Below are 23,674 nucleotides of genomic sequence, written 5' to 3'. Positions count from 1 at the left end.
GCAAATAATCTGAAACCATACAAACTGAGTGTAATGTCATGTTACACTTAACCTTCAGGCTCATGCTTAAATACACAGCATGCATCGTCAACCTAGCACTCATGGGGCACATAAGAGGCCCTCCCTGGGACCTACCAAGTTCTATTCCTCCTGCTCCTCACACCACTGGGGCCAGGCTTGAAAGAAATCTTCTTTTGTGCATGTCCACACATGCACATGTGGTACATACATGCACATACATGGTGCATGCATAACTGTGGTACATACACATTGTTGTGCCCACAACAGTTTCGAAAAGGTTGGCAGCACCTTCTGTAAATACATGGTGTGGGTGGGTGTGTAATTGCTTTTAGTTTGTTTCTGTTGGTGCTTCATAAAGCGATTCATAAATGAAATCAAATAAATAAACAAACAAACATGGATACTATTGTGAAGCCCCACTGATTCGAATGAGTGGTTGGCATTGACAGGATTGTGTGCAATGATCTTTGTGAAAGCCATCTCATTTGGTAATAGTTGTAATATTAATTATTATGGTTCTTTGAAGAAAGAATATGCTATTACATGGATAAAGGCTTCTTCCTTTTTCCACTACTGGAAGTTCACATAGAGTATCTCCATTCCCTCTGCTCCTTGACAACCATTTGTTTGCTGAAAAATTCAGAATTTTTCCACTCTTTAGATGTTGTAGGGTTACCTATGAAAGGAGGAAGAAAACAGCAAAAACCTTTATACTTGTAGTTTTATCACTGTACTTCTCTGCTGCACTGGGATGTAACTAATGTAAATAAATAAATAAATAAATTCCACTTCATAAATTGTCAATTACTACCCATTATAACTATTAACATACCACAGGATTTTTCTGGAAATAACCTGAGGATTAATAATGGAAAGGAAAAACAACAACACAAGAACACCCACGTTCATATAGTTAACCACAGAAGGGAGTATCAATTTAATTCTTTTTTTAAAAAAAGTTGTATTTAAAAATTGAATATTTTCATTTTGACATAAAATTTTCAGGTGCAATTTTGATGGCTTCATTTAATGGCTAGAATTTTGCATGTTTACTGGTACAGCTTCTCCGCAAGGGCAAACGTTAGCTGCAATGCTAGAAAACACAGTTTTCCAATATGTTATTTGTTGCCTTGATTGAAAGTCACCCTTTGAAAAGCAAAAGCTACTGTTTTGAGCCTTGGACTCAGATGTTAAAGAAAAGTGAAGCAAACAAGACAAGGTGTGGGGGGGGGGGAGGGGGAGAAGAATCCCTGAAATAATTGGAGCTGAACTGAACTGTTTCCAGTACATCTGGGCTTACTGTTTCTAAAGTTCTGAAGTTAAGGTCCTTTGAGCTGATGTTGGAAACTATTGTTACTACATGATTCAAGTTTTAAGATTTCAGCTTGTAAGATAAAATGTCAGAATAAAACATGGGCATGGTGCTACAGGAGCCAGCTACCCAGGCAAGACACAGATATGTATTGAGTTCCGAAAGTGTACTACATTGTAGCATGAATAAATATTCCAATATAATACCAGATGCTGTGAGCAAAACATGAGAAAATAAGTGTTTTGTTTTATTTTTTAAAAACATATAGACAGGGTTGTGGCACTGGGGCAATTTTATGACCTTCAGCACTATGCCATGCTTGTGAGTCAAAACAGGATGTCGCTCCCAGCACAATTGCCCTAAACTAAAGAGGCAGGTTTGTGCACTGAAACAGACTTTTGCACACAAATCATGTACTGGATTAGAACCAGAAGGCCTGCAAGTTCGATGCATATTGAAATGCAGAACTCATCTATCAGCATCACATCCATTTCAACAGGGTGCACGTTCAGACACTCATGTGATGCAGAGAAGCACATTCTGCATTACAGAATGCATTTAGATGCACATCCATTTTCACCCATGCTTCCTGATCCAGAGAGTGATAGATAAGAGCAATTGATGGGTAAAGGCCTTTACTCAAGTCATGGACACCAGAGTCAGACGCCATACAGAGCAACTGTGCAAACTGTGCAAAAAGTAAACTGAGCAGAGAAGGGGCGTAGTTAACACAAACAATGATTATGGCTGTCGTTCTTGAGTATTTAGAGGGCTCACTTTGAGTGCTCAAAGCACTTCACAATCAAATACATTATCATGTTGTAATCTTTGCAACAATTTTGCAAGGGAAGCCAATATTATTAATTTCCATATTGCATAAAGGAGGCTGTCACTTTGCTTAATGCTACTTAGGCAGCAATCCTGTGCACACTTACCAGGGAGCAAGAGCTATTGAACTCAGTGGGACTTCTGAGTACAGAAGAGTAGGATTTAGTGATTTTATGGCTAAGATGAGATTTGAACCAAGAACTTCTCAACTCACATCTTCGGCAACTACAGTATATAAGCATGGAATAAGCACCACTGAAATGAATACTGATTATATTACAGCAGTGCTTGGTGGAGTGGGGCCATTAATGCTTTGAAAGTTTTAAATCAATCACATGAATCAGCATTTATAGATCACATACACTTAGGCGGTAGAAATGCATGTTATGAATGAAAACATATCAGTTTCTTGGGTGCCTCAAATAAGAAGACATTATGTAGAGCTCTGAGGTTGTGCTTATTTATAAAAACAAAACTAGTACCAATAAATCACCTGCATCCCTCAACAATCAACAGTGAATTCAATAAGTAACCTGTGCTTTTAAAAATAACTGACAAATGTTCATATAGTATACTGTATTTTATTAATGGAATGAGTCCTGAGCCTTAAGAGCACAGTCACAACTGGAAAGTGTTTTCTTTTTTAAAAGCACTTTTTGTTATGTAATTGCATGTAAGGAGAAAAATTGATTGGGCTTTTAGTTAGTGGGTTGAACCTGAGATTCAGAGTATATCAAAGCTCCCTTTGCATTGTACCTAATACTGCATAGTGAAAAGCTGTGCTTTTCTTCTTAGATAGAAATGTTATATAAGCACTGCTGTTTTTAGAATGGCTAGTCTAACATTGAGGGGGGGGAGAGTCAATAAAATGAATCATTAACCAACTATAGAAGCACCCAGAAAATAGACCAGAAATCTTGCCTTTTCCAACATCCATTCTGGCTGTTTGCTTGTTCCATCATGCCCTATTCTGATTTTGTAGATGTTTCCAATATGTTTTATTTCAACCTGAATTGTGAAAAGACAGATACAATATATCAACTATGGCATAACAGAAAAAAACCAGCGATTCTGTACATGGCCTGCAGCATGGAGTCACCATTATGCATACAAAGTGCCATTTGATATGGACATACATACATACATACATACATGCACACAACAATCTACTTTTTATTATTTTTCCATCACATCCTATATATGGTTGTGAACACCTGATTAGGATGGTTAATCAGAATGGTTAGTCTATCACAGTTTCTGTTAAAGTATGGGATGCCAGTGTTCAGTGTCTCAGTGTCTCAATATGGGGTCCTTCACCCCTAAGAAGGTGACAAAGTCAGAGAGACTGACTGATAAACATCAAACTTTGGTGCAAATTCGACATTAAGAGGTGTGTTGCAAAAGAGAGAGAGAAACCTAAGGCCTCTTTCAAGCCCTCTTCCCCAAAGCAGCAAACAACTCTCATCAAAACAAAATGCAACAATTATTTTAGCCTAATTTTCTGTGGGGTGAGAAGCATGGATTTGGGGGGTTGAGGGTGCCTGCTGGTTTTGTTGTTTCAACAGGTACTCAGTGTAATTCATCCTAACTCCTCGGGTGAAAGAGGTGTGTACTTGTAGCCCAAATTCTTCACTAGCCTGATTTCTAGCTCCTTGTGGTATTCTGACAGGGCATGACACCTGGCATGAGCAGCTGGGCATGTGCCAAAGTGTAATGCTGCCACGTGCACTTTTGGCTTTGCACGGAAGAAGCTGTTTGAAGGAGTCAGGTTGGAGACTGTTTGTGTCTCTTTGATATATTACCTGTCTTGGCCTTGTGAGCTGAACAAGACAGAGAGGAAAGACAGAGGAAAGATTGGGTGTTTGAATTCTGAATATCAAAAGGCAGAAGAAGCAGAGAAGTGGTGATTTAGACCACAGTGATATAACTAAGGGATAGTATGGATTCTTATTGAACCAAGGTAGCGGATTACCAATGAATTTAAAACAACCAATTTACTAATAATTAGGGATAACTGACTATTTATGACAATATATTAATTTATTATGGAACTGAAACAAACTGAGAAAAAAATTATTGGTTAGCTTTTCTAGTAAGGCCGTTTCCATACAATTTGATACCATTGGTCCATGTTTACTCCTGACAGATTTCTCCAGTGTCTGGCTCTGAGGCTTCTGGCTGCTGAGAGTAGGTGGGTTATGAGCTCTGGATAACATGAGTGGTTGTTGTGATCTTGGAAGATGTTCAGTAGGGCCAGTTCTGGGGTGAGTTCTAATCAATCTTTTTTTTTTTTATCTGTGTTTTAATTGAGGTGTATGTGTGTTGTTTCTGCTGCACTGGTGTTGCTTTTATGTTTTCTTTTGCATTTGTTTTCTTAAGTATAAATTGCAATTCATCTTATGGGGGAGCATACAAATGCTGTAGCCAAATAAAATCAATCAAATGAAGAAAACCAATGACTAAATTATTAAGGACCCAAAGCACATTGATTATTCACAAAAAGCCTCAAATAATAATGATATAATTGTTTCTTAACTGACTGATACAATTGTCTACTGATACACTCAGATTAACTGGTTGTGACGAATCTGAATAATATTAATTGCTGGTAATTGAACACAGATAATTGACAAAGATTAGATGAAGATGATAAGTTTTGTTACACCTGGGATTAGTCATTAAAATTCCCATTTGTTGTTGACGAGCAGTACAATGTTGGGGGGGAAGCCTCTTATTTAAATGCAGCATCAAAGAAGATTAACAATCAATATAAAGAAAAAGGACCTAGGATAGTTATGAAGACTGAAGAAATTTCCAGGGTCCACCAGTTCCTTCATCAGATTTCAATATGCAGTTGACCCTCTCCCTTTTGTGACTCCCTGCCCAGAAGACAGGTCCTGTCTCAAGACTTTTCAACTTGTTACAGAAACTCAAGCAGAGGGTGACTGCTTTTTGGTTACTCCCATTTATACTCTGGTTGCATTTGGAAAGGAGGTACAAATGGTACAAATTTGAAGTTGTAATGAATGCTTTATATAGTCACTAGGAATATTTCTCTCTCAGACATACCAGATCTTATGGCACTTTTGGCAAAACAAACAAAAGCATTTAAAACGCAAAAAGACAGGCTGTTTTCAAAAAAATCCTGATAAAAAAACAAATATATATACAAGTCAGAAATATATGAAGAAAGATGGCAGAAGAAATTCTAAAAAATATATCAACTAACCCTAAAGCAAAGTGGTAGCATGATTCTTAGGAAACCTGTAAGTTGGTTGGGAGATGAAGTCCAACACTTTGGTGAAGCAGATAGATTAAGCAAAGATACATACAGGGGGAAATATTGGTGACAAAACCATAACATTTTAGTTATGGACATACTACATGTGAACGGAAAAGCTTTCTGCAGTTCTCCGAAGACAAAGGACACTTTTTCTAGTCCAGCTCTATTCCATTTATCTCAGGTGTTTTTGAAGCTAAACTACTACCATTATTAAACCTGAAAATAAACCACTTCATGTATGCACTGCACTACAAGAAGAGGTTTTCAACACTTAAAAAACAGCTCTTCTGTCAAATTATTTATCAAATGATTGCTCTTCTGAATAAAAACTGGAGGCAGGTTCCTCTGATATGTTTTCTTACTTTTCCTGCTCAACCATCACTTTCTACCTTAAAGAACTTATTAGAGTAGCTTTCCTCTTAGTTCCCATTTTAAAAACCCCTCAGTAACGCTGTCCACTTATCCTTTCTGCTCATTTATTACAGTACTTTTCTTCATTGTATAGAATGTTAACCTACCAAGACAGTGTGCTGCCAAACTATGGTTTGGTATCACATGAATGTGCCTTGCACATGCAGCCCTCTCCCGCCCCTCGCAAATTCTAATTTTACTCAGTTACTTCCGCTTTTGCAGAAACCACAGTTTAGTATCACATTTGAACCAGCAAACTATGGTTTAAACTAGGTTTGTGCACCAGATGTGGCTGAATCTGATTCTAAACCAAACCAAGTTGATTCAGATTGATCCAGGAATCAATTGGATTAGGTTGTGGCAACCCTGGTTCACTGCAGATAGGATCAGATCCACCTGTCAAGGGGGGTGATGTCTGCTGGTAAGGAATTTCGCAAGGAGCCTGTGTGCATCTTCTTCTTTCCTCCTCCCAACCGACTAAACAAGGACTTGTGTTGGGGGGAGAAGATGTAATCTCACTTCTCCTTCCTGATTACATGTTGAATTAGAGTTTAGAACTCTGATTAAGCACATGGTCAGGAGAGGGGGAAAGGAGATAGAATCATAGAATTGTAGATGTTTGAAGGGACCATAAATGTCACATACCCAACCCCCTGCAATGCAGGAATATTTTGCCCAATGTGGGTCTCAAGCCCACGATCTGCGAATAAGAGTCTCATGCTGAGGTGCACATCTTCTCCCCACCCATGACTACATTAGTGTGCAAGGCCCCAAACTCCAAAGTGCTGGATAAGACCCCGAATAAGATTAAATTTAAATAAGTTTAAATTATGTAATCAAACCAAGATCATGCACACCTGTTTCCATTTCTGCATAAGTGGAAATAACTGATTAAAAGGGAGTACCTGAAGGAGAGGGGTGGAAGGAGCATGGCATCATAAGGATTGCTCATGCAATTTCAAAGCTCACATTCACATTGGCCATGAACTAATCTAAGCACACTGATTTCAATGGGTCCACTCTGAGTATGGATACCACCTCCAGAGTTTTGTGTCCAAGCAAGCCTGCTGCTACAAACCTCCTGGAACTTTAATTGGGCTCCTTTTGTTCAAGACCTATTGAAATAAATTGATATTGCAGAACAGCAGTTCTTGCTAGATCGTTTGTGCTGTTTACTTGCAGGGTAAATTCTGCCATTATGCTGGGTGCACACTTCTTGGCATCCAATGCTCCCTGTGAAAAGCCAGAGACTCAGTTCATCCATGGTTATTCTTGTTTCCCAGAGATTCATCTCTCACTCTCTCTGTTACATTGTCCATTGTTTTGCAGACCCTTCCTTTCCAGGTCTGCCTTGTATGACTGCTTCCCTTGGGTCTTAAGCCTTCCTAATTTCTCCCACTCAATTGCAGTTCCTATCTAGGTCACAGCTAACTCCATGCTTCCCATGATGAAATACAACCACGTCTAATTGCTTACAACGTTAAGGAACTAAGACTCATACCCTGTGCCTGCTTCCTAGTTACTGAGACAAAAAAAATGTGTTTGCAGCCTGACAGCTATTTAGCAAGTGAGAAGATCTGGGATGTCAACTAAGGAGTTCTTTGCGGGAGCAGCTGCTGCAAATAACTCCCCTACCCCATTCTTATCTATTATTATCTGTGATAATGCCAATAACTTTCAAATCCTACTTCAAATTTCTAATCCCTCTAGCTTGACATGCATGATAGCAAATCAGAATAAAGAAAGTGGAGAACAGCAAATTTTATAATTAAAAATAAATGTGGTTTCTGTGGCTTGCAATATTCATAGGAATCACAGGTACTAGATAATGGTGTAATTGAAGAGCCAGTCAAATCCTGGTCACATTCCCTATCAGATCATCTTTGTCTCTTTAATGGCAATCCTTTATAGAGGCATTAGTTATATCAGGCATAAAGCAAAATCAGGCCAGCACGAAGAGCTTGAATGCCCAGGGTACTCTCTCTCTCTCTCTCTCTCTCTCTCTCTCTCACACACACACACACACACACACACCGGTAAGATCAATATCCTCAGAACACAACAATACTAGGTAGTATCTGATTTGTGGCAGGTCAATATACTCGTATCTCAGGGAATCCATGTATTCTGAGGAAAGGCAGTGCTGCAGACATGCTATTACCTATATTGGTTATGAATAATTCACTAGCTGAGGGAGAGGAAATCCCAGAGATCTTTAAACACAGGTTTCAAAAGCAAAAATCTCCAGAACTTTCACTGTGGCTATTTATGCTACACAAAGCATATAAAAAGTATGTAACAAGAACAACTATAAACATCCCATCCATTCTACACAATCAGATTTTAAAAGTCCCTCCAATACAAGTTTAGGTGAAAGTTTGTAATTCTTTTCAGTCTGTGGAATAGAATAGCTGGGCTCTTGACTTGGTATTGTTTAAAAGCATTGGGTTCATTTGCAACAAATGTGGTGAAGGCTTTTAGCCATCCCTTCTTCATGCCAACTTATAGGGATGACTGTATCTTTACTAGCTGCATGTAAATCCTGCTGAAGAAAATTCATTTTGTAGATCTATTTTTCTAATTTTGAGTAGCAGATATCCATGACAAATCTGGTTGTCAGTATGAATTCTGGCATGCTCTTACTACACATAAATTAATTTCCCTATTCTCTGTTTCCTATTATTCTTTCTTTCTTTCTTTCTTTCTTTTTAAAAAAACATTTACATTTTCTCCAATTGTGTTTTGCTTCTGATTACACTGTTTCCTGGGTTTGAATTTTAAAGGCTTCAAAAAATAATCATTCCTGTTTTGAGTGAGAGAGAAAATATAATTTGCTCTGTGGCTCATGAGACTACAATTGATTTGGCTTGTAATGCAGGTGTCAAGAAGCTACGTAATGTTTCTTCATGTGGGCAGATGTAGTAAGTGGAACTGTCAACAGCTTGCTGGATTTCAGGATCACTACCAGATTTTTCAGATCAACATTTGAAGGTGGCACAACAGCAGCAGTCAATTCACATTCCAGAACAGTTTGAACAATTTTGGCAGCAAGTCTGACCTTTATGCCTGGCAGCCAAGCCACAAAAAGGTAGTTCAAATCACCACAATCTTTACCTCTCTGGATGTTCAAGCAGGCTGTTTATGAAGGTCCCTGGGAGTGAGGAGAGAAGAGAGCCAAACTACCTCAGCCAGAGATAGGTGAGGCCAGCTCAGCAAAGGCCAAATCCCTACACTCTCCCCTACATTACTTGTCCCACAGGCATGCCATTGAAAACAGAATTCTCAACCATCATGTGTAATGGGAGGAACACTACACCCTGTGATTTTGCAACATCACCTTGTTAGTTTCTGTGTCCCTGAGTCCTAGCAGTGGCATGGCAAGTCACAATGGGTAAAATATCCCTAAACATTAAGGGGGGCGGGGGAGAGAGGAGAGTGTCCACCAGGGGTTATGATGCTGTGGCAGGCACAACATGCAATGTGGCCCTAGCATTCAGGTGGTAAAAGCCAGCTAGAAAGGACCAGGTCTTCCAGATTTGATAGTGTTGAAATCCACCAATAGAAAGCCTAAGTGAAACATCAGCATCCTTTCTCCATCAGTACAGCATAGTAAGGATGCTATAATCAGAGGGGGCGGCTATTCCTTGGCAAAGGCACAGAAAGAGATTTTTAGTAGTTCAGTGCACCCTATGAGCTACATAAAAAATTCTTTCTAACCTTCAGAAAGGGTTAGTCACTCCTGCTGTGATTAGAAAGGGTTCAGTTTATCCTGTCCTTCCAAGGACAGTTCCAATAGTTCCAAGACAGTTCTAACATGAAAGCAGTATGGTCCAGTTCCAGTTACTGAAATATTTTAGTAAAGTGGGTCCTAAAATTTCAAGCTAGCATAATCTGCCTACAAGTACCTTGTAACTTCTTATAATGAAGCCCTTTTCTTTCTCTTCTTATTTCTTTCTGGAAAACAACCCTTTTATCACTCTTCACAGACCCAGCTATGAATTACCTCTTTTACATCACTGTTCACAAGATGACATTTCAGTACCAAAAAATGTTGCAGAAGCGATATAGGCCTTTCCTTAGACAAGATGTTTACTTTCCTTTCATTACCTATGATTTCAACAGAGGCATATTGTTTTAAAGACAAGTTTTCAACCAATTGCCTATAACTAATTGTCTTAATGAAAACAATTTGCCTCTGCAGTTTCCCCTGCTCTCAGAGATATGGCAGGAAAGAGAATTCCAGCTGCCATTTCCTATATACATTCAGCTGATTTAATGATGAATCCAAAGACATTAGATAAATTTATTTGAGGCAGTAAATATAGGAGGAAGTTCTTTTCCCTACCACTGGAAAGAACGATCTTGTGTGGGTAGGAAATATGTTGCAAAATAATATTAGCTACCTGGAATGCATCTTCCATCCTGGGTAGAAACAGCTGTTCTCTGTTGTCCTTGCCAAGAGCTATTGGTCCAGCAACCCCTTTGTCTCCATATATCCAGAGAGTGACATTTGCTTGGGTTCCTGCATTTCCTGTCAGCACTGACACTTTCCATTTATCAGCTGAAGGAAAAGGAGACTCGCCATCTTGGATATTTCTCATATCCTCTGTGAAGTACAGAATGTCAATAGTAGTTATAATAGGATAAACATGAGTCTGAAGGCCTTTTCCCAAAACACAATGACAGAGAACTAAAAACAACCACAATATGTGCAAATCACAGTGCTCTGGATAACTGATGTAACTATCATGGAAAGCTTGGGAAAGGACAGCAAGTGCAGTCCTTGCAAGTGCAGGACAGTGCAGGCACCTTTTTGAGTCTGTAGTAAAGTACTCCATGTTGCAACTGCCACATGTAATTAAATGTTTATGTGCAGCAGGTTGCCAATTAGACATTGATTTTTTTTTCAACATCCCCACCCCTTTTTTCAAGGGTCTACAGCATGGAGCAAATAACTCAATCTCCCAAAAATAACAGTGGTGCCCAACATAGTGATAGTTGCCATGGGAAACTATCATGCTAAAGTGTCTGTTTGAGATGACAGAGCTGGTCTCGGAGACTGTGTCGAGGACTCCCAGACTGCTGGTTCTGGGAGACTTCAACATCCATGCTGAGGCAGCTGGCTCTGAGGCAGCTCAGGACTTCATGACCGCCATGACAACCATGGGGATGTCACCGGCCCCACATACATATCTGGCCACATTCTGGACCTTGTTTTCTCAAATGTTCAGGAAGAGGGTGATTTGAAGGTGGGGGACATTGACATCAGTCCCTTGTCATGGTCAGATCACTTCCTGCTGAGATCTAGGCTATCAGAACCTTTTCCCCTTCTCAGAGGTGGTGGTGGGGCTATTAGGAAGGTCCACCCTCAGAGGCTGATGGATCCAAAGGGACTCCAAACAGCTCTGGGGGTTTTCCGGCTGATATGACTGGCGCCCCTGTCAAAGCCCTGACCGACCTCTGGAAAACCCAAATGGCTCAGGCTATTGATACAATGGCCCCTGAGTGCCCTCTCCCACTTTGTGGAGTCCATTTGGCCCCCTGGTATACTCCAGGGCTTAGGGCGAGGAAACAAGCTGGGAGACGGCTTGAATGCAAGTGGAGGAAAGATCTGAATGAATGCAACCAAACACTGGAAAAAACGTTCCTTTTTAATCAGGACTTTGGTTGATTTAATTGACATTCTATGCCCTTTTAAAATGGGGTTGAGGTTGGGGGGGGGGTTATTAGGTTGTTGTTTTTGTTTTATTTATTTTGTAGTTTTATATTTTGATTTTATTCTGTGATCCGCCCTGAGACCTCCGAGTCTAGGCCGGTATATAAATTCAATAAATAATAATAATCTCTGGATTCAGTATAGATAAAATCTTCACCCAGCTCATAGTTAAACTGTGGAACTTGCTCCCACAGAAGACAGTAACAGACTCTAACATGGATGGCTTTAGAAGAGGATTAGACAACTCCATGGAGGACAAGGCTATCAACAACTACTAGTCAGGATGCCTATATTCTACCTCCACTGTCACAGGCAGTAGGCCTCTGAATATCAATTGCTGAGGAGTGCAGGTGGAGAGAGCGCTCCTGTGCCCATGTCCAGCTTGCAAGCTTCCCACAGGCATCTGGTTGGCCACTGTGAGAACAGGATGCTGGACTAGATGGGCCCTTGGCCTGATTCAACAGGTTAGTCTTATGATCTCATAAAATAAGAACATAGCATAAAAGGAGCCTGCTGTAAACATAGTGAATGGACACCTAAAAGTACCCAACGGCATAAGATAAGAAGCAGTTGAGCTCAGGTCAAGTGTGCAATCACCTGACTGATGAGCATTGAGAAACCTGAAATCTGAAACATGGGTTACAGAAAACTGAACATGGGAGAAAGACAGTAAAACTGAAATAGCAGCTCTGTTTTAAAACCTGTACAAGCTAATTATGGATTATTTGAATCATTTATTTCTCGAAGAATGAGGGTGTGTGTGAAGTTTATGATTCAGAATCCGTTGGTGTCAGGAGTAGCAAATGAAGCTGACAGCAATCTTGTGAAATGTGCTATTGCAAAGTGGTTGCGGGGAATGGATAGCAGAAGCTCTCAAAGTGTGATTCCACCTCATGTGTGATAGCATATCCACTGTTAGAACAAACACTTTCCTACTTCCACAAAAAGGTGGGAAAGTATAAGTACCATTTAACATTTATGGTGTGGAAGGCCTAGTTCTGTGCTCAAAACTGACTGCTAAAAAAGAAGAAGAAGCAATCTTTCAAGTATACATTTTGAGTATCGGAACAAAAATTAATAGATTGCTCAGTTTGAAACACATAAATAACCTCATCACTATTATTAGAACTTCTAATCTGTTTTTTAAAAAACAAAAACAGAAGCAGCAGAAGAAAGAACTATTAAGCAAAGGGCTGCAACATTAACTGATTAATCAAATGCAATCATTTAATATTATGGAGCTCAATTAAAATATAGGACCCAGTTAACTGGGCATTGTCCTACCATCCACTGAACTCCCATTTAAGATCACTCCAGACTTCCCTATGACAATTGTAGAGAAACTATCATCAAGAAATGGGAAGGATGCCTAGAGATGGCTGTTGGCTCTGATTTTCTCAGCCTTATATGAATGGAAAAGAGCTGTGTTCTGCTGCCTCCTCCTGCCATCCCTGCCACTGGGAAATGGAGTGGGCTGCCACTCAACTGAATTCTCCTCCAGGTGGTCCTCCCATTTCCAATGAGAGGTGGATTTAATGGCCATTTGTCATGTAAGCTCTAGTTGAGATCCCTGCATTGCAGGGAGTAGGGCAAGATGACCCTTGGGGTCCCTTCCAACTTTACAGTTCTATGATTCTCTAAGGCTTTTGCCAACCTGCTGTTTCTCAGATGTTTTGGACCACATTCCCACCAGTTGATTGGGGCTGATGGGAGTTGCAGTCAAAAATACCTGGAGGGCACTAGGTTGGTGAAAGGTGGCCTACACCATTAGTGATGAGTCAGCCATACTAGCTTAAATCTGATTACAATTGAGAATGTGTGTATTTAGACCAGAAACCTGAAGAGGCTGGAGAAAGAGGAAGGAAAATAAGATTATGCTATTTGAAGTATTGAGGCAATGGGTAATGTGATGTGACCAAACTGTAGATAATGCCTGGGTCCTGCCATAATGATGAACTTTCCTTAGAAAATCCATACGCAAATAACGCTCTGCAAGTTCTGTGTTATAAATAGTTCTTTGGAGACATGTAAACCAATGACATTTGTTTCCTACAGGCTAAAAATGTTCTACTCTGAAAACTGGATTTGATTGTTACCCTGGATTAGTCACACTTCAGGGGATCAAGATGCAAATCCACCATGACAAAAAAAAATATTCTAAAGGCTAAATAGATGGGTAACTCAGGCTGCTTCATACAATCTTTTTTCCTTTTGTCTCTGGTTATAATGCATCTAGATCAAAATAAATAAACAGAAACTTATTCCCATAGAAACCTTGCAATCTAGTTGCTTTATATTTCCTAGCTGAAATTGTGAGCTAGTTCTTGCTGAATTTTTCATTGCCTTGTTTCTTGGGGCTAGATGCTTTATAATATAATTTATGCTCCTTTGTTTGAAAGAACATTAAACTTTATCAGGTTCCCACAGTCCAGCTGTATGCAGGTTCTATATCAGACTTATCTCTTTTTTAATTTTTGCCTTAAGCACTTGCATTTGAAGAAGAGTAGCTCAAAAGTAACTCCTAACATTATAAACATTGGTCGTTTGAGTAAAGGTATTGACACTTAGAGTGAATTCTACAGTTACAAATCAGGATTGTGTTAACTTAAAGGCTAAAGGCATAACATAGAAGCCAGCACAATCCACACAAAGAGAACAACCGTGCTACTTTAGATTTTGAAAAGACCTTGTGCTTTACTCAGGGTTCAATCATAAGAACATTTTTTTCCATTTTTTTCTCTCCTCCCCCAATCAGTTTGGATGAATACATGTTAGGAGGATAGCAACAACAGAGGTAGAGAATGTACTTTGTATGCAAGAGACATACCCAATCCTGATTCAAGATAAAAAAGCTGCTATAACAATTTCCTGTGTGTAAGAAGAATACAAAGAATGTTTAATACACAACAAAGAATTGTGTACTGAATTAATTATCTAAAACAAAGCTCTGCTCAATCTCCTAATAGCTTAGTTTCAAATGCCTAGCAACATATGACAGAAAGTTCATAACTAGGAATGGTGGAAAAAATTCAGTTCAGTCAACATTTGAAGACAATCTTACTTAGTTTGCACTTTCCAAAAGAATACATGAACTGAAACACAACTGTCTATGGAAATTCACACTTATCCAGATTTTGCAATGTTGTTTTTCAGCTAAGTGTACAAAAATGCATCTACTAGGGTTGGATGTGCATATAAATGCATATATTTGTTTACAAAAAAGAAAAATACATTGTATTAGGGAAAATTGCTTTGCAGAACAAACATTTAAAAATAGGGGAACAAACATTTAAAAATGTGTGTAGTAGGAGAAACCTGCACAAAAGTTGTGATGAATTTTCATAAGAACTTTTATTTTAAAAAATTGTAAACTGATGTGGAAACATGGATAAGTGAACTTAAGATTGGAAAAATGAGAAAGTGAAAGAAAGCAAAAATATTTGGCCAGCTCTAGCCATAACTTGGAGGGATTTCAGATGACATAAGCTCTATGACAGCATAAGGTCACCATCTGCAACTCATTGTAGAGTTAAAGTGGTAAGAAAAATCAAGTCTCATCAATTAGGTGCCAAACTGAAGCAAGACAACATTAATGCTGCACTATAGGGCTATTGTTTTACATGGTCCCTTACTTGAGGGAGGAGAATCTGGACATCTGTAGGTCACTAAATTTTGAGTTCCTGCTTGTTGGTGTTTGGATTCTCTGATCACTTCTTTCTGCTGAGCAGGCGTTGCAGGTGTTCCCATAGGCTTCTCTCTGCCAACTGAAATTTAATTAAAAGGAAGATTAAAGGTCATAATATTTTATTTCTCTAGAAATGTCCCAAAAAATCAAGAAGGCAATAGGTCTTGCAGTTTTCAATATATCATATTATTAATGCATGTTTTATCTTTATGCATTGTGGAAGATATACATATTTGAGTTTGGTCTTCTAGAAGCTCACTCCTTAATATCTCCCTACACAAAATGAGATGGTAATAAATTCCTATTACTGCTTTGGAAATCCAAGTCATGTGTTATCAGCTATGTATGCTTCAAGTGGCTTGTCCCTGAGGTATACCACTACCACATAATTCTGTTTCCTTCTCTTTAAAAAGAAAACACTGCCATAAGCCTTCCTCAGCCAAAATTAAATGTGTGCACAGTCCACCAAGCTCTGCTCCTATACATACTGCAGCAGCAAAGAAGAATCAGATGTAGAGTTATAGATTTCAAATTGGCAACATCTTCTTTGAAATAAGCTGCAACTTTTAAAATCCATTGAAAAATTTAAACTTACAAATATTGCAATAATTAAATCTGGCCATGATGGAGAAGAGGTCTAACCACTCCAGTTCCCCTGGGGCTGGGCCTGGCTGTACCACTGAGTGACTCCATGGTCCAGCTCAGTGTTTTCGGTCAAGGAGGGGAGTCCAGCCACACAGCCACTGACAGGTTCTACAGTCCAGCTAACAAACCCTCTCCCATCTCTGAACAACAAGGCAGCTTCTCTAAAGGTAAAGGTAAAGGTACCCCTGCCTGTACGGGCCAGTCTTGACAGACTCTGGGGTTGTGCGCCCATCTCACTTAAGAGGCCAGGGGCCAGCGCTGTCCGGAGACACTTCCGGGTCACGTGGCCAGCGTGACATCGCTGCTCTGGTGAGCCAGAGCCACACACGGAAACGCCGTTTACCTTCCCGCTGGTAAGCGGTCCCTATTTATCTACTTGCACCCGGAGGTGCTTTCGAACTGCTAGGTTGGCAGGCGCTGGGACCGAGCAGCGGGAGCGCGCCCCGCCGCAGGGATTCGAACCGCCGACCTTTCGATCGGCAAGTCCTAGGCGCTGAGGCTTTAACCCACAGCGCCACCTGCGTCCCGCAGCTTCTCTACCTGCTCTCAAATACTGTAACCCCTCACACCAGTCTCTAATAGGAGCTTTCAGCACTCATCTACTTGCCAAGTTGTGACAAGAAATGCAAATTGAACAACTGATTTAATTTTCCCCAACGCAATACCCCCAGGAAGTCAAAAAACATGATAGGAATAGTTACAAATGCAAGGAGGTTAATGGCTTGGCCTAAATATGATCCTAAATGAGACCATTTCACAGGATGGATCCAGACTCTGCCTTTCACAGATAGAAAGGCTGTTTCCATCCATGGAATGCCTTTGATCCAGCAAAAGGGGGAAGCCGATGTTTGCCTATTCCCCTCACCCCCTGCAGTCCCAGAGTGACTTCTTCCCAACCCTCTAGTACTATGCAGGAGGTGTTGTTGGGGAGAAGAAAATCAGCAAAGTTACTTTGCAGGAGCAAAGTCTGGGATGCAATATCATGCATTCATTTATTATTTCTTCAGAATGATAAAAAATATATCCTTTCCCTAAGGGCTCTGGCCAGGTAGTAATATTGTGAGATAAAAGTATGTGCATATAGATAGATAGATGTGTGCGCACACACATTAAACCTTGCTTACTTAGTCCACCTAAGAAAGTGCTGCAGTGCTGCATTGCCTCCTAATGATGCTTAAATGGAAAGTAACTGTAACGGATCTACCACCGCTGACTGCCCTCAGTTAAACCTGTAGTGAACCTATTGTATGGTACGCCAATTAATTTAATTTCTAAATTACCACCAGTTATCTTTTTGGGTTCTTGTGTGAGTGAAAACTTAGTTCGGCTAAGGTATTTTCAAATTGTATAATAGACCCTGGGGATCACCACACTCTTTTTAACGGGTTTGGGAGTTTTCTCTTTCTAGAAGATCTCTCCCCTCCTGACTAAGATGAGACCCAGGTAGACTGTATCTGCACACCTGCTATCTCCCCTGGCTCAGACTCAGCCCTCTAGTTAACTTCTGTCTGTATACTCCCCCAAGACACTCACTACAGGCTTACTATCTAAGCTATGAGGCTCCTTCCTCTAACTATAGATAGAACAGATGTTAAACTCAATTCTGAACAAAACTCCCTCAGACAAACCCTGTCCTAATCCCTGTCTCCCATCTCAAATAAAGCCCTGTCTAAAAACTCCCTCAGAAACTGCTCCTCCCAAAGGGCTGCTCCGCACCTCCTCTTTGGTTAGCTGTCTTGGTAGCGAATCAGAGAGAGGTTCCAGCACTCTGGTGGAATTCTAAAGGACTGCATCACCAGACTCTGGCTTGGCTCTGAACAGTTACGTTCAACTAAAAGTGCCCCTCTAAATGCAATTCTTGACTGAGCCTGGTTCTAGGATGGTATATTTTGTAGACTGCATACTGAGAAACTGCAATGGGATACATGAAATGGCACAGTCTCTTACCTGGGCTGTTCCTGCAAATCACCTGGGCTGCCTGATCAACACAATAACACTGAGTTGCATTAATTAAAACAGTATTAATGTTTGATTATTGCAGTAAGATAAAGCAAATGCTTCATAAACAGGCCCTGCATTAGTGCCTCAAATACAGTTTTCATCTTTAGTTTCAATCAATGTCTTTAAAAAGACTCCAAACAATATTTTTAATGTAAAAGACCAACCGTTTAGAATGTGACATACATTTGACAACTTGTGGGTAAAACCAAATGTTACTTTCTCCAGTATGAACAACTGGTTTGGTCTGACCATTAGGCAGGAGACCTACATATATCCCTCTGTTTCGTGCAGATTCTAGGCTTACAGACCCACTTTCCAAATTCTTTTCCACTTTAAAATGACAGTCCACATCTCCTGTGCCCTGTAAGAAAGCAGCATAATAACAAGAAATCAGCTGAATGTGTCCACACATCAAAACAAAGATTATTTTTCTGGTAAATTTCTCATTAAGGCAAGGGAGTTCATAGAATCATAGAGTTGGAAGGGACGCCTAGGGTCATCTTGTCCAACCCCCTGCGATGAAGGAATCTCAGCTAAAGCATTCATATACATTTCAGTGGTCAAAAGATGCAGAAAAGATGTTAAAGGCAGAAGAAATCTGATTAATTAAATAAATCTGTGCAAACCAAACAAAGAATGCAGCCTACCAGAATCTCTCTTGGCTGCTTGACCCTGTTCAACCTACAAAAAGCAAAACCCTAAGTAAAGCCAAAGATAGAAGTGCTCCAAATTTGGTATACTGAACGACTTTAAAACATGGAGTGGATTTCTAAACATAACATTTCCTGTAGAATCTTGACACAGCTTCCAAAATAAGATAGATAGATAGATTCTTTATTGTCATTACACAAGTGCAACATTGCACAAGTGCAACGAAATTGGATGCCATCCCTTAAAAACAACAAAAGCAAAACAACAACAACAACCAAACAAACCACATTCCAGCCACACCCACACCCACACCCATCAAACTCCCAGGTCACACTATCGAGTTACAGCATTTAAAAAGGCCACAGCTCTTGGATAGAAACTATTTTTCAGTCTATTTGTCCTTGACTTGATGTTTCTATATCTCCTGCCAGAAGGCAGTAGTGCAAACAGACTGTATCCCGGGTGAGATGCATCCTGCAGGATGTTGTTTGCTTTCCTAAGACAACGGGAACCGTACAGTTCTTCCAAAGATGGGAGAGGATGACCAATAATCCTTTGGGCTGTGGTTATGACCTTCTGGAGCACCTTCCTCTTCCTAGCTGTACAACTGGAGAACCAGGCACAAATACAGTATGTGAGAATGCTCTCTATGGAGCCTCGGTAGAAGGACACCAGCAGTCTCTCACTCAGATTGTTCTTCTTTAAAAGTCTGAGGAAATAAATTCTCTGCTGGGCCTTCTTCACCAGAGCAGTGGTATTTGCGCTCCAAGTCATGCCCTGATCGATAGTCACTCCCAAAAACCTGAATTCCGCCACCCTCTCCACCCGTTCCCCTTTGATATACAAGGGCTGAATGTCCGCCTTTTTTTTCCTGTAATCCACCACCAATTCCTTGGTCTTAGCCGTATTAAGAGCCAGATTGTTCTCTCCACACCAAACACAAAGCCGCTCCACCTCGTCCCGATAGGCGGACTCATCCCCTCCTGAAATGAGCCCCACCACCGTAGTGTCATCAGCAAACTTGATGATTTTGTTGCTGGGATAGATGGCTGTACAATCATACGTATAGAGAGTATAGAGCAGGGGACTCAACACACAACCCTGTGGTGAGCCGATGTTAAGGCTAAGGGCTGTGGACATATGTGACCCCACTCTAACCCTCTGAGAACGTTCTGACAAAAAATCCAAAACCCAGAGACAGGTGGAGTTGGAGAGTCCAATCGCCTCTAGCTTGGACACCAGTCTATGGGGGAGGATAGTGTTAAAAGCAGAGCTAAAATCCACAAACAGCAGCCTCACATAACTCCCCGGCTGCTCCAGATGGGACAGAGCAGCATGGAGAGTGATAGTGATAGCGTCTTCCGTGGATCTATTTGCCCTGTATGCAAACTGGTAGTTGTCAAAAGTTGATGGAAGACAGGAAATTATATGACGGCGCACCAGTTTCTCAAAACACTTCATGATGATTGGAGTCAGTGCAACTGGTCTGTAGTCGTTCAAACTACTGATTGTAGATTTTTTAGGCAGAGGAACAATAGTTGACGACTTCAGGCAGGGTGGGACAATAGACTGGTGTAAGGACTTGTTGAAGATCTTAGTAAAGACCTTCGCCAGCTGATCCGCACAGCCCTTCAACACCTTTCCCGTGATGCCATCAGGTCCAGCAGCCTTCCTCGGATTCACCATCCTCAATACCTGTCTCACCTCATGCTCCTCTACAGTGAATGAGGGGCCCCTATGGGCTGGTGGCTGTAATACCGGCGTCTCAGGTGGCTCCTTCTCGAAGCGAGCAAAGAAAAAGTTAAGCTCCTCCGCCAGCAAAGGGTCACCATCGACAGCACCAAGGTTAGGTTTGTAGTTGGTAATATGCTGAATCCCCTGCCACATCTGTCTTGTGTTGTTACTCCTTAAATTATCCTCAATCCTCTGCCTATAGACCAGTTTTGCCCGTCGAATACCCCTCTTCAAGTTTGCTCTTGCCACACTGTAAAGCTGCACCTCGCCCGACCTGAAAGCCCTATTCCTTTCCCGCAACAGGCACTGGACCTCTCTATTCATCCAGGGTTTCTGATTGGGATAAAACCGGATGGATTTATTTACTGTGACAGTGTCTGTGCAGTGATTGATATAGCACAGAACTGCCGCCGTGTGCTCCTCCAGGTCTGAACGATCGAAAATATCCCAATTGGTTCTCTCAAAACAGTCCTGCAGCTGGTGGATAGCGCCTTCAGGCCAGATTTTAACAGTCCTTGATATTGTGGGAGCCCGTTTCCTGAGTGGGATATATGCTGGTACCAGGAACAGAGACATATGGTCGGACTGGCCCAAATGTGGCAGCTGTAAGGCCCTATAGCCGTGATTTACATTCGAATAAACTTTATCCAGTGTCTTGTCCCCCCTTGTGGGACATTTCACATGCTGATAGAGCGTTGGGAGCACTGTTTTAAGTTCAACATGATTGAAGTCTCCCGCAATGATGTGCACAGCTTCAGGATGCTTGTCTTGCTGGCTGCTGATAAGGCTCTGCAGGCATCCCAGAGCCAAGTTGGCATTGGCATCTGGTGGCACGTACACACCAGTTAGCATAACAGCTGTAAACTCCCTAGGGAGATAGGCTGGTCTGCATTTAACAGCCACATATTCCAAATCCGGTGAACAGTAACTGCCCACGGTCTTAGAATTATTGGACCAGCATTTGTTCACATATACACACAGCCCCCCTCCTTTGGTTTTTCCGAAGTCCATGCCTCGGTCATGACGATGTACCACACAGCCTTCCAACTGAATAGCCGTGTCTGGTATGGACGGTTGAAGCCATGTCTCAATGACAAATAAGACGCAGCAATCTTTTACGAGACTGTTCTTTGCTGCCAGCAGCCTCAATTCATCCATCTTGTTGGCAAGAGATCTCACATTAGCAAGAAATATGCTAGGGAGTGGTGGTTTAGATGGACTCCTCTGCAATCTTACCAGGACGCCGGCCCGACAACCCCGCCTTTGCCTCCTGTCTCTACGCCGCCTTCGCCTCCTCCCTGGAGGCATAGTAATCCATGGAGAGCCCGGTGGCCTGGCTACTCCCACAGGAGCGTTATCTGGGCAAACCAAACAAAGAATGCAGCCTACCAGAATCTCTCTTGGCTGCTTGACCCTGTTCAACCTACAAAAAGCAAAACCCTAAGTAAAGCCAAAGATAGAAGTGCTCCAAATTTGGTATACTGAACGACTTTAAAACATGGAGTGGATTTCTAAACATAACATTTCCTGTAGAATCTTGACACAGCTTCCAAAATAACAGGTCTCCTACTGGCTTCCCAGGATAATACTTAAAGTAATATTACTATTTATCCCTCTAATAGTCTATCTCTATTCTGAAGAAGCCATTATTAAGAGCCTGAGAGCTCAGCCATCTTATTAATAGTACTGTTTGACCCAACATTATAATGGCCATTTCAGTATATTCATTGACATTCACATTACTAAAGATCTACTGATACTTATTAGATGCAATACTTCAGGCATATTATAGGCAGCCATCCAGTTTTAATCAGCAATTTGCACTGACCTTAAAACCAGATTTAACATTATTATTATCAAGAAACCCGCAGTTAATCAATTTGATCCATGGGGAGGAGAGAGACTCATAAGGTAGGCACACTCTATCTACAGGAATTACTAGCATGACTATTTGAAACATTTTACATAATCGTGGTTGTTATAAAGGTTGTTGTATAACCCCTTACAGAATAAAACAGGCCTTGTTTTCTAAAAAAAAATTAAGCTTTCCTATTTTTATTATTATTTATTACATTTCTACACTGCCCTTCATCTGGGGATCACAGAGCAGTTTACAATATTAAAACACAAAAATACATAACATAATAACAGTTAAAGGCCATAGATTATTTAATTAGCCAAAGGCCTGGGAGAAGAGGAATGTTTTTGCTCGGCACCTAAATATATGTAATGAAGGTGCCAGGCAAGCCTCCCTGGAGAGAGCATACCACAAGTAGGGAGCCACCACAGAAAAGGCCTGCTCTCGTGTTGCCATACCTCAGAAGGAGGCACATGAAAAAGGACCTCCAATGATGTTTGCAGGGCCTGGGTTGGTTCATATAGGGCAGGGGTAGGCAACCTAAGGCCCGTGGGCTGGATGTGGCCCAATCGCCTTCTCAATCCAGCCTGCAGACGGTCCCAGAATCAGCGTGTTTTTACATGAGTAGAATGTGTGGTTTTATTTAAAATGCATATTTGTGGGGGCATAGGAATTCATTCATTATTATTTTTTCAAAATATAGTCCGGCCCCCCCACAAGGTCTGAGGGACAGTGAGCCCCCCCTGCTGAAGAAGTTTGCTGACCCCTGGCCTAAGTTGTTTAGTTTTGGTTTTTTTTTTGCTTGCCTGCCTCCTTTGTGTCCTCTCCCTGCATGCCTTGTATATGCCTCCCCCACCAGACCGGGAATGCAGGGCTGTAAAAACGAAGGCGGGGGGGGGGGGATTGCCACAGTTCCCACCCTTCCCCACATGGAGCAGGGTAGGCGGGAGTCACAGGCGAGCAACGCACTGAATGTCACCCCCTTCTGAGATGACACCCAGGGCAGTAGGCCCCCACCGCCACCAGCTTGCTCCGCCCCTGCCTCGTTCCGCCCAGGAATCCCACCCTACTCAGTGGTTCTTTCATATTATGACACCTGTCTCATATAATTGTTACCATATTGCTGGGAAACAAAAATCATAGTACTGTCAAGTTTTAGCCAGATTCTTCTATGGTAGCACACTTAAAATTGCTTCTTCTTGTGGCAAGTTATATTCACATCCACAGAGAAAGCATGAAAAAGAGCTCCTTACCGTTCCATTACACTGCCCATCCTTGATCCTCAGATACATTCTAGGGTTTTTTACACTTTCAAACATGCAAACCCCAGAGCTGATTTTATGTACTCTCCAGTAAGAGTCGTCAGATTGATTTCCTGCTCCACTGCAGCTCCCATCAGGCCTCAGGCAGAGAGACTGGCAGTAGCTAGTAGTGAGCAAAATTATGGCACTGTTGTGGAACACTCCCTAGAAATCAGCAAAAAGAACCAGCTGTAAAGAATATGGCCTTTCAAACAGTTCTGTACTTCT

General features: G+C 41.2%; 1 protein-coding gene across 3 annotated transcripts in view; it reads right to left on the bottom strand.

Annotated features, from left to right (window-relative positions):
• RP1 (RP1 axonemal microtubule associated) overlaps nt 1–23,674 on the bottom strand; it is a 187,271-nt gene that overhangs the window by 114,514 nt on the left and 49,083 nt on the right. For all 3 annotated transcript variants that reach the window (XM_079983336.1, XM_079983338.1, XM_079983337.1), the window contains 6 exons: nt 23,399–23,611; nt 18,086–18,263; nt 15,204–15,335; nt 10,259–10,461; nt 3,083–3,169; nt 565–697 (listed from right to left, as the gene is read on the bottom strand). In XM_079983336.1, coding sequence (XP_079839462.1) covers nt 565–697; nt 3,083–3,169; nt 10,259–10,461; nt 15,204–15,335; nt 18,086–18,263; nt 23,399–23,611 — 946 coding nt within the window. The remainder of the gene's footprint in view (nt 1–564; nt 698–3,082; nt 3,170–10,258; nt 10,462–15,203; nt 15,336–18,085; nt 18,264–23,398; nt 23,612–23,674) is intronic.

The sequence above is a fragment of the Podarcis cretensis genome (assembly GCF_951804945.1).
Source record: "Podarcis cretensis genome assembly, chromosome: 7".
Taxonomy (NCBI): Eukaryota; Metazoa; Chordata; class Lepidosauria; order Squamata; family Lacertidae; genus Podarcis; species Podarcis cretensis.
Note: the sequence above shows the minus strand (reverse complement) of the source record. Positions and strands in the feature narration are given on the sequence as shown.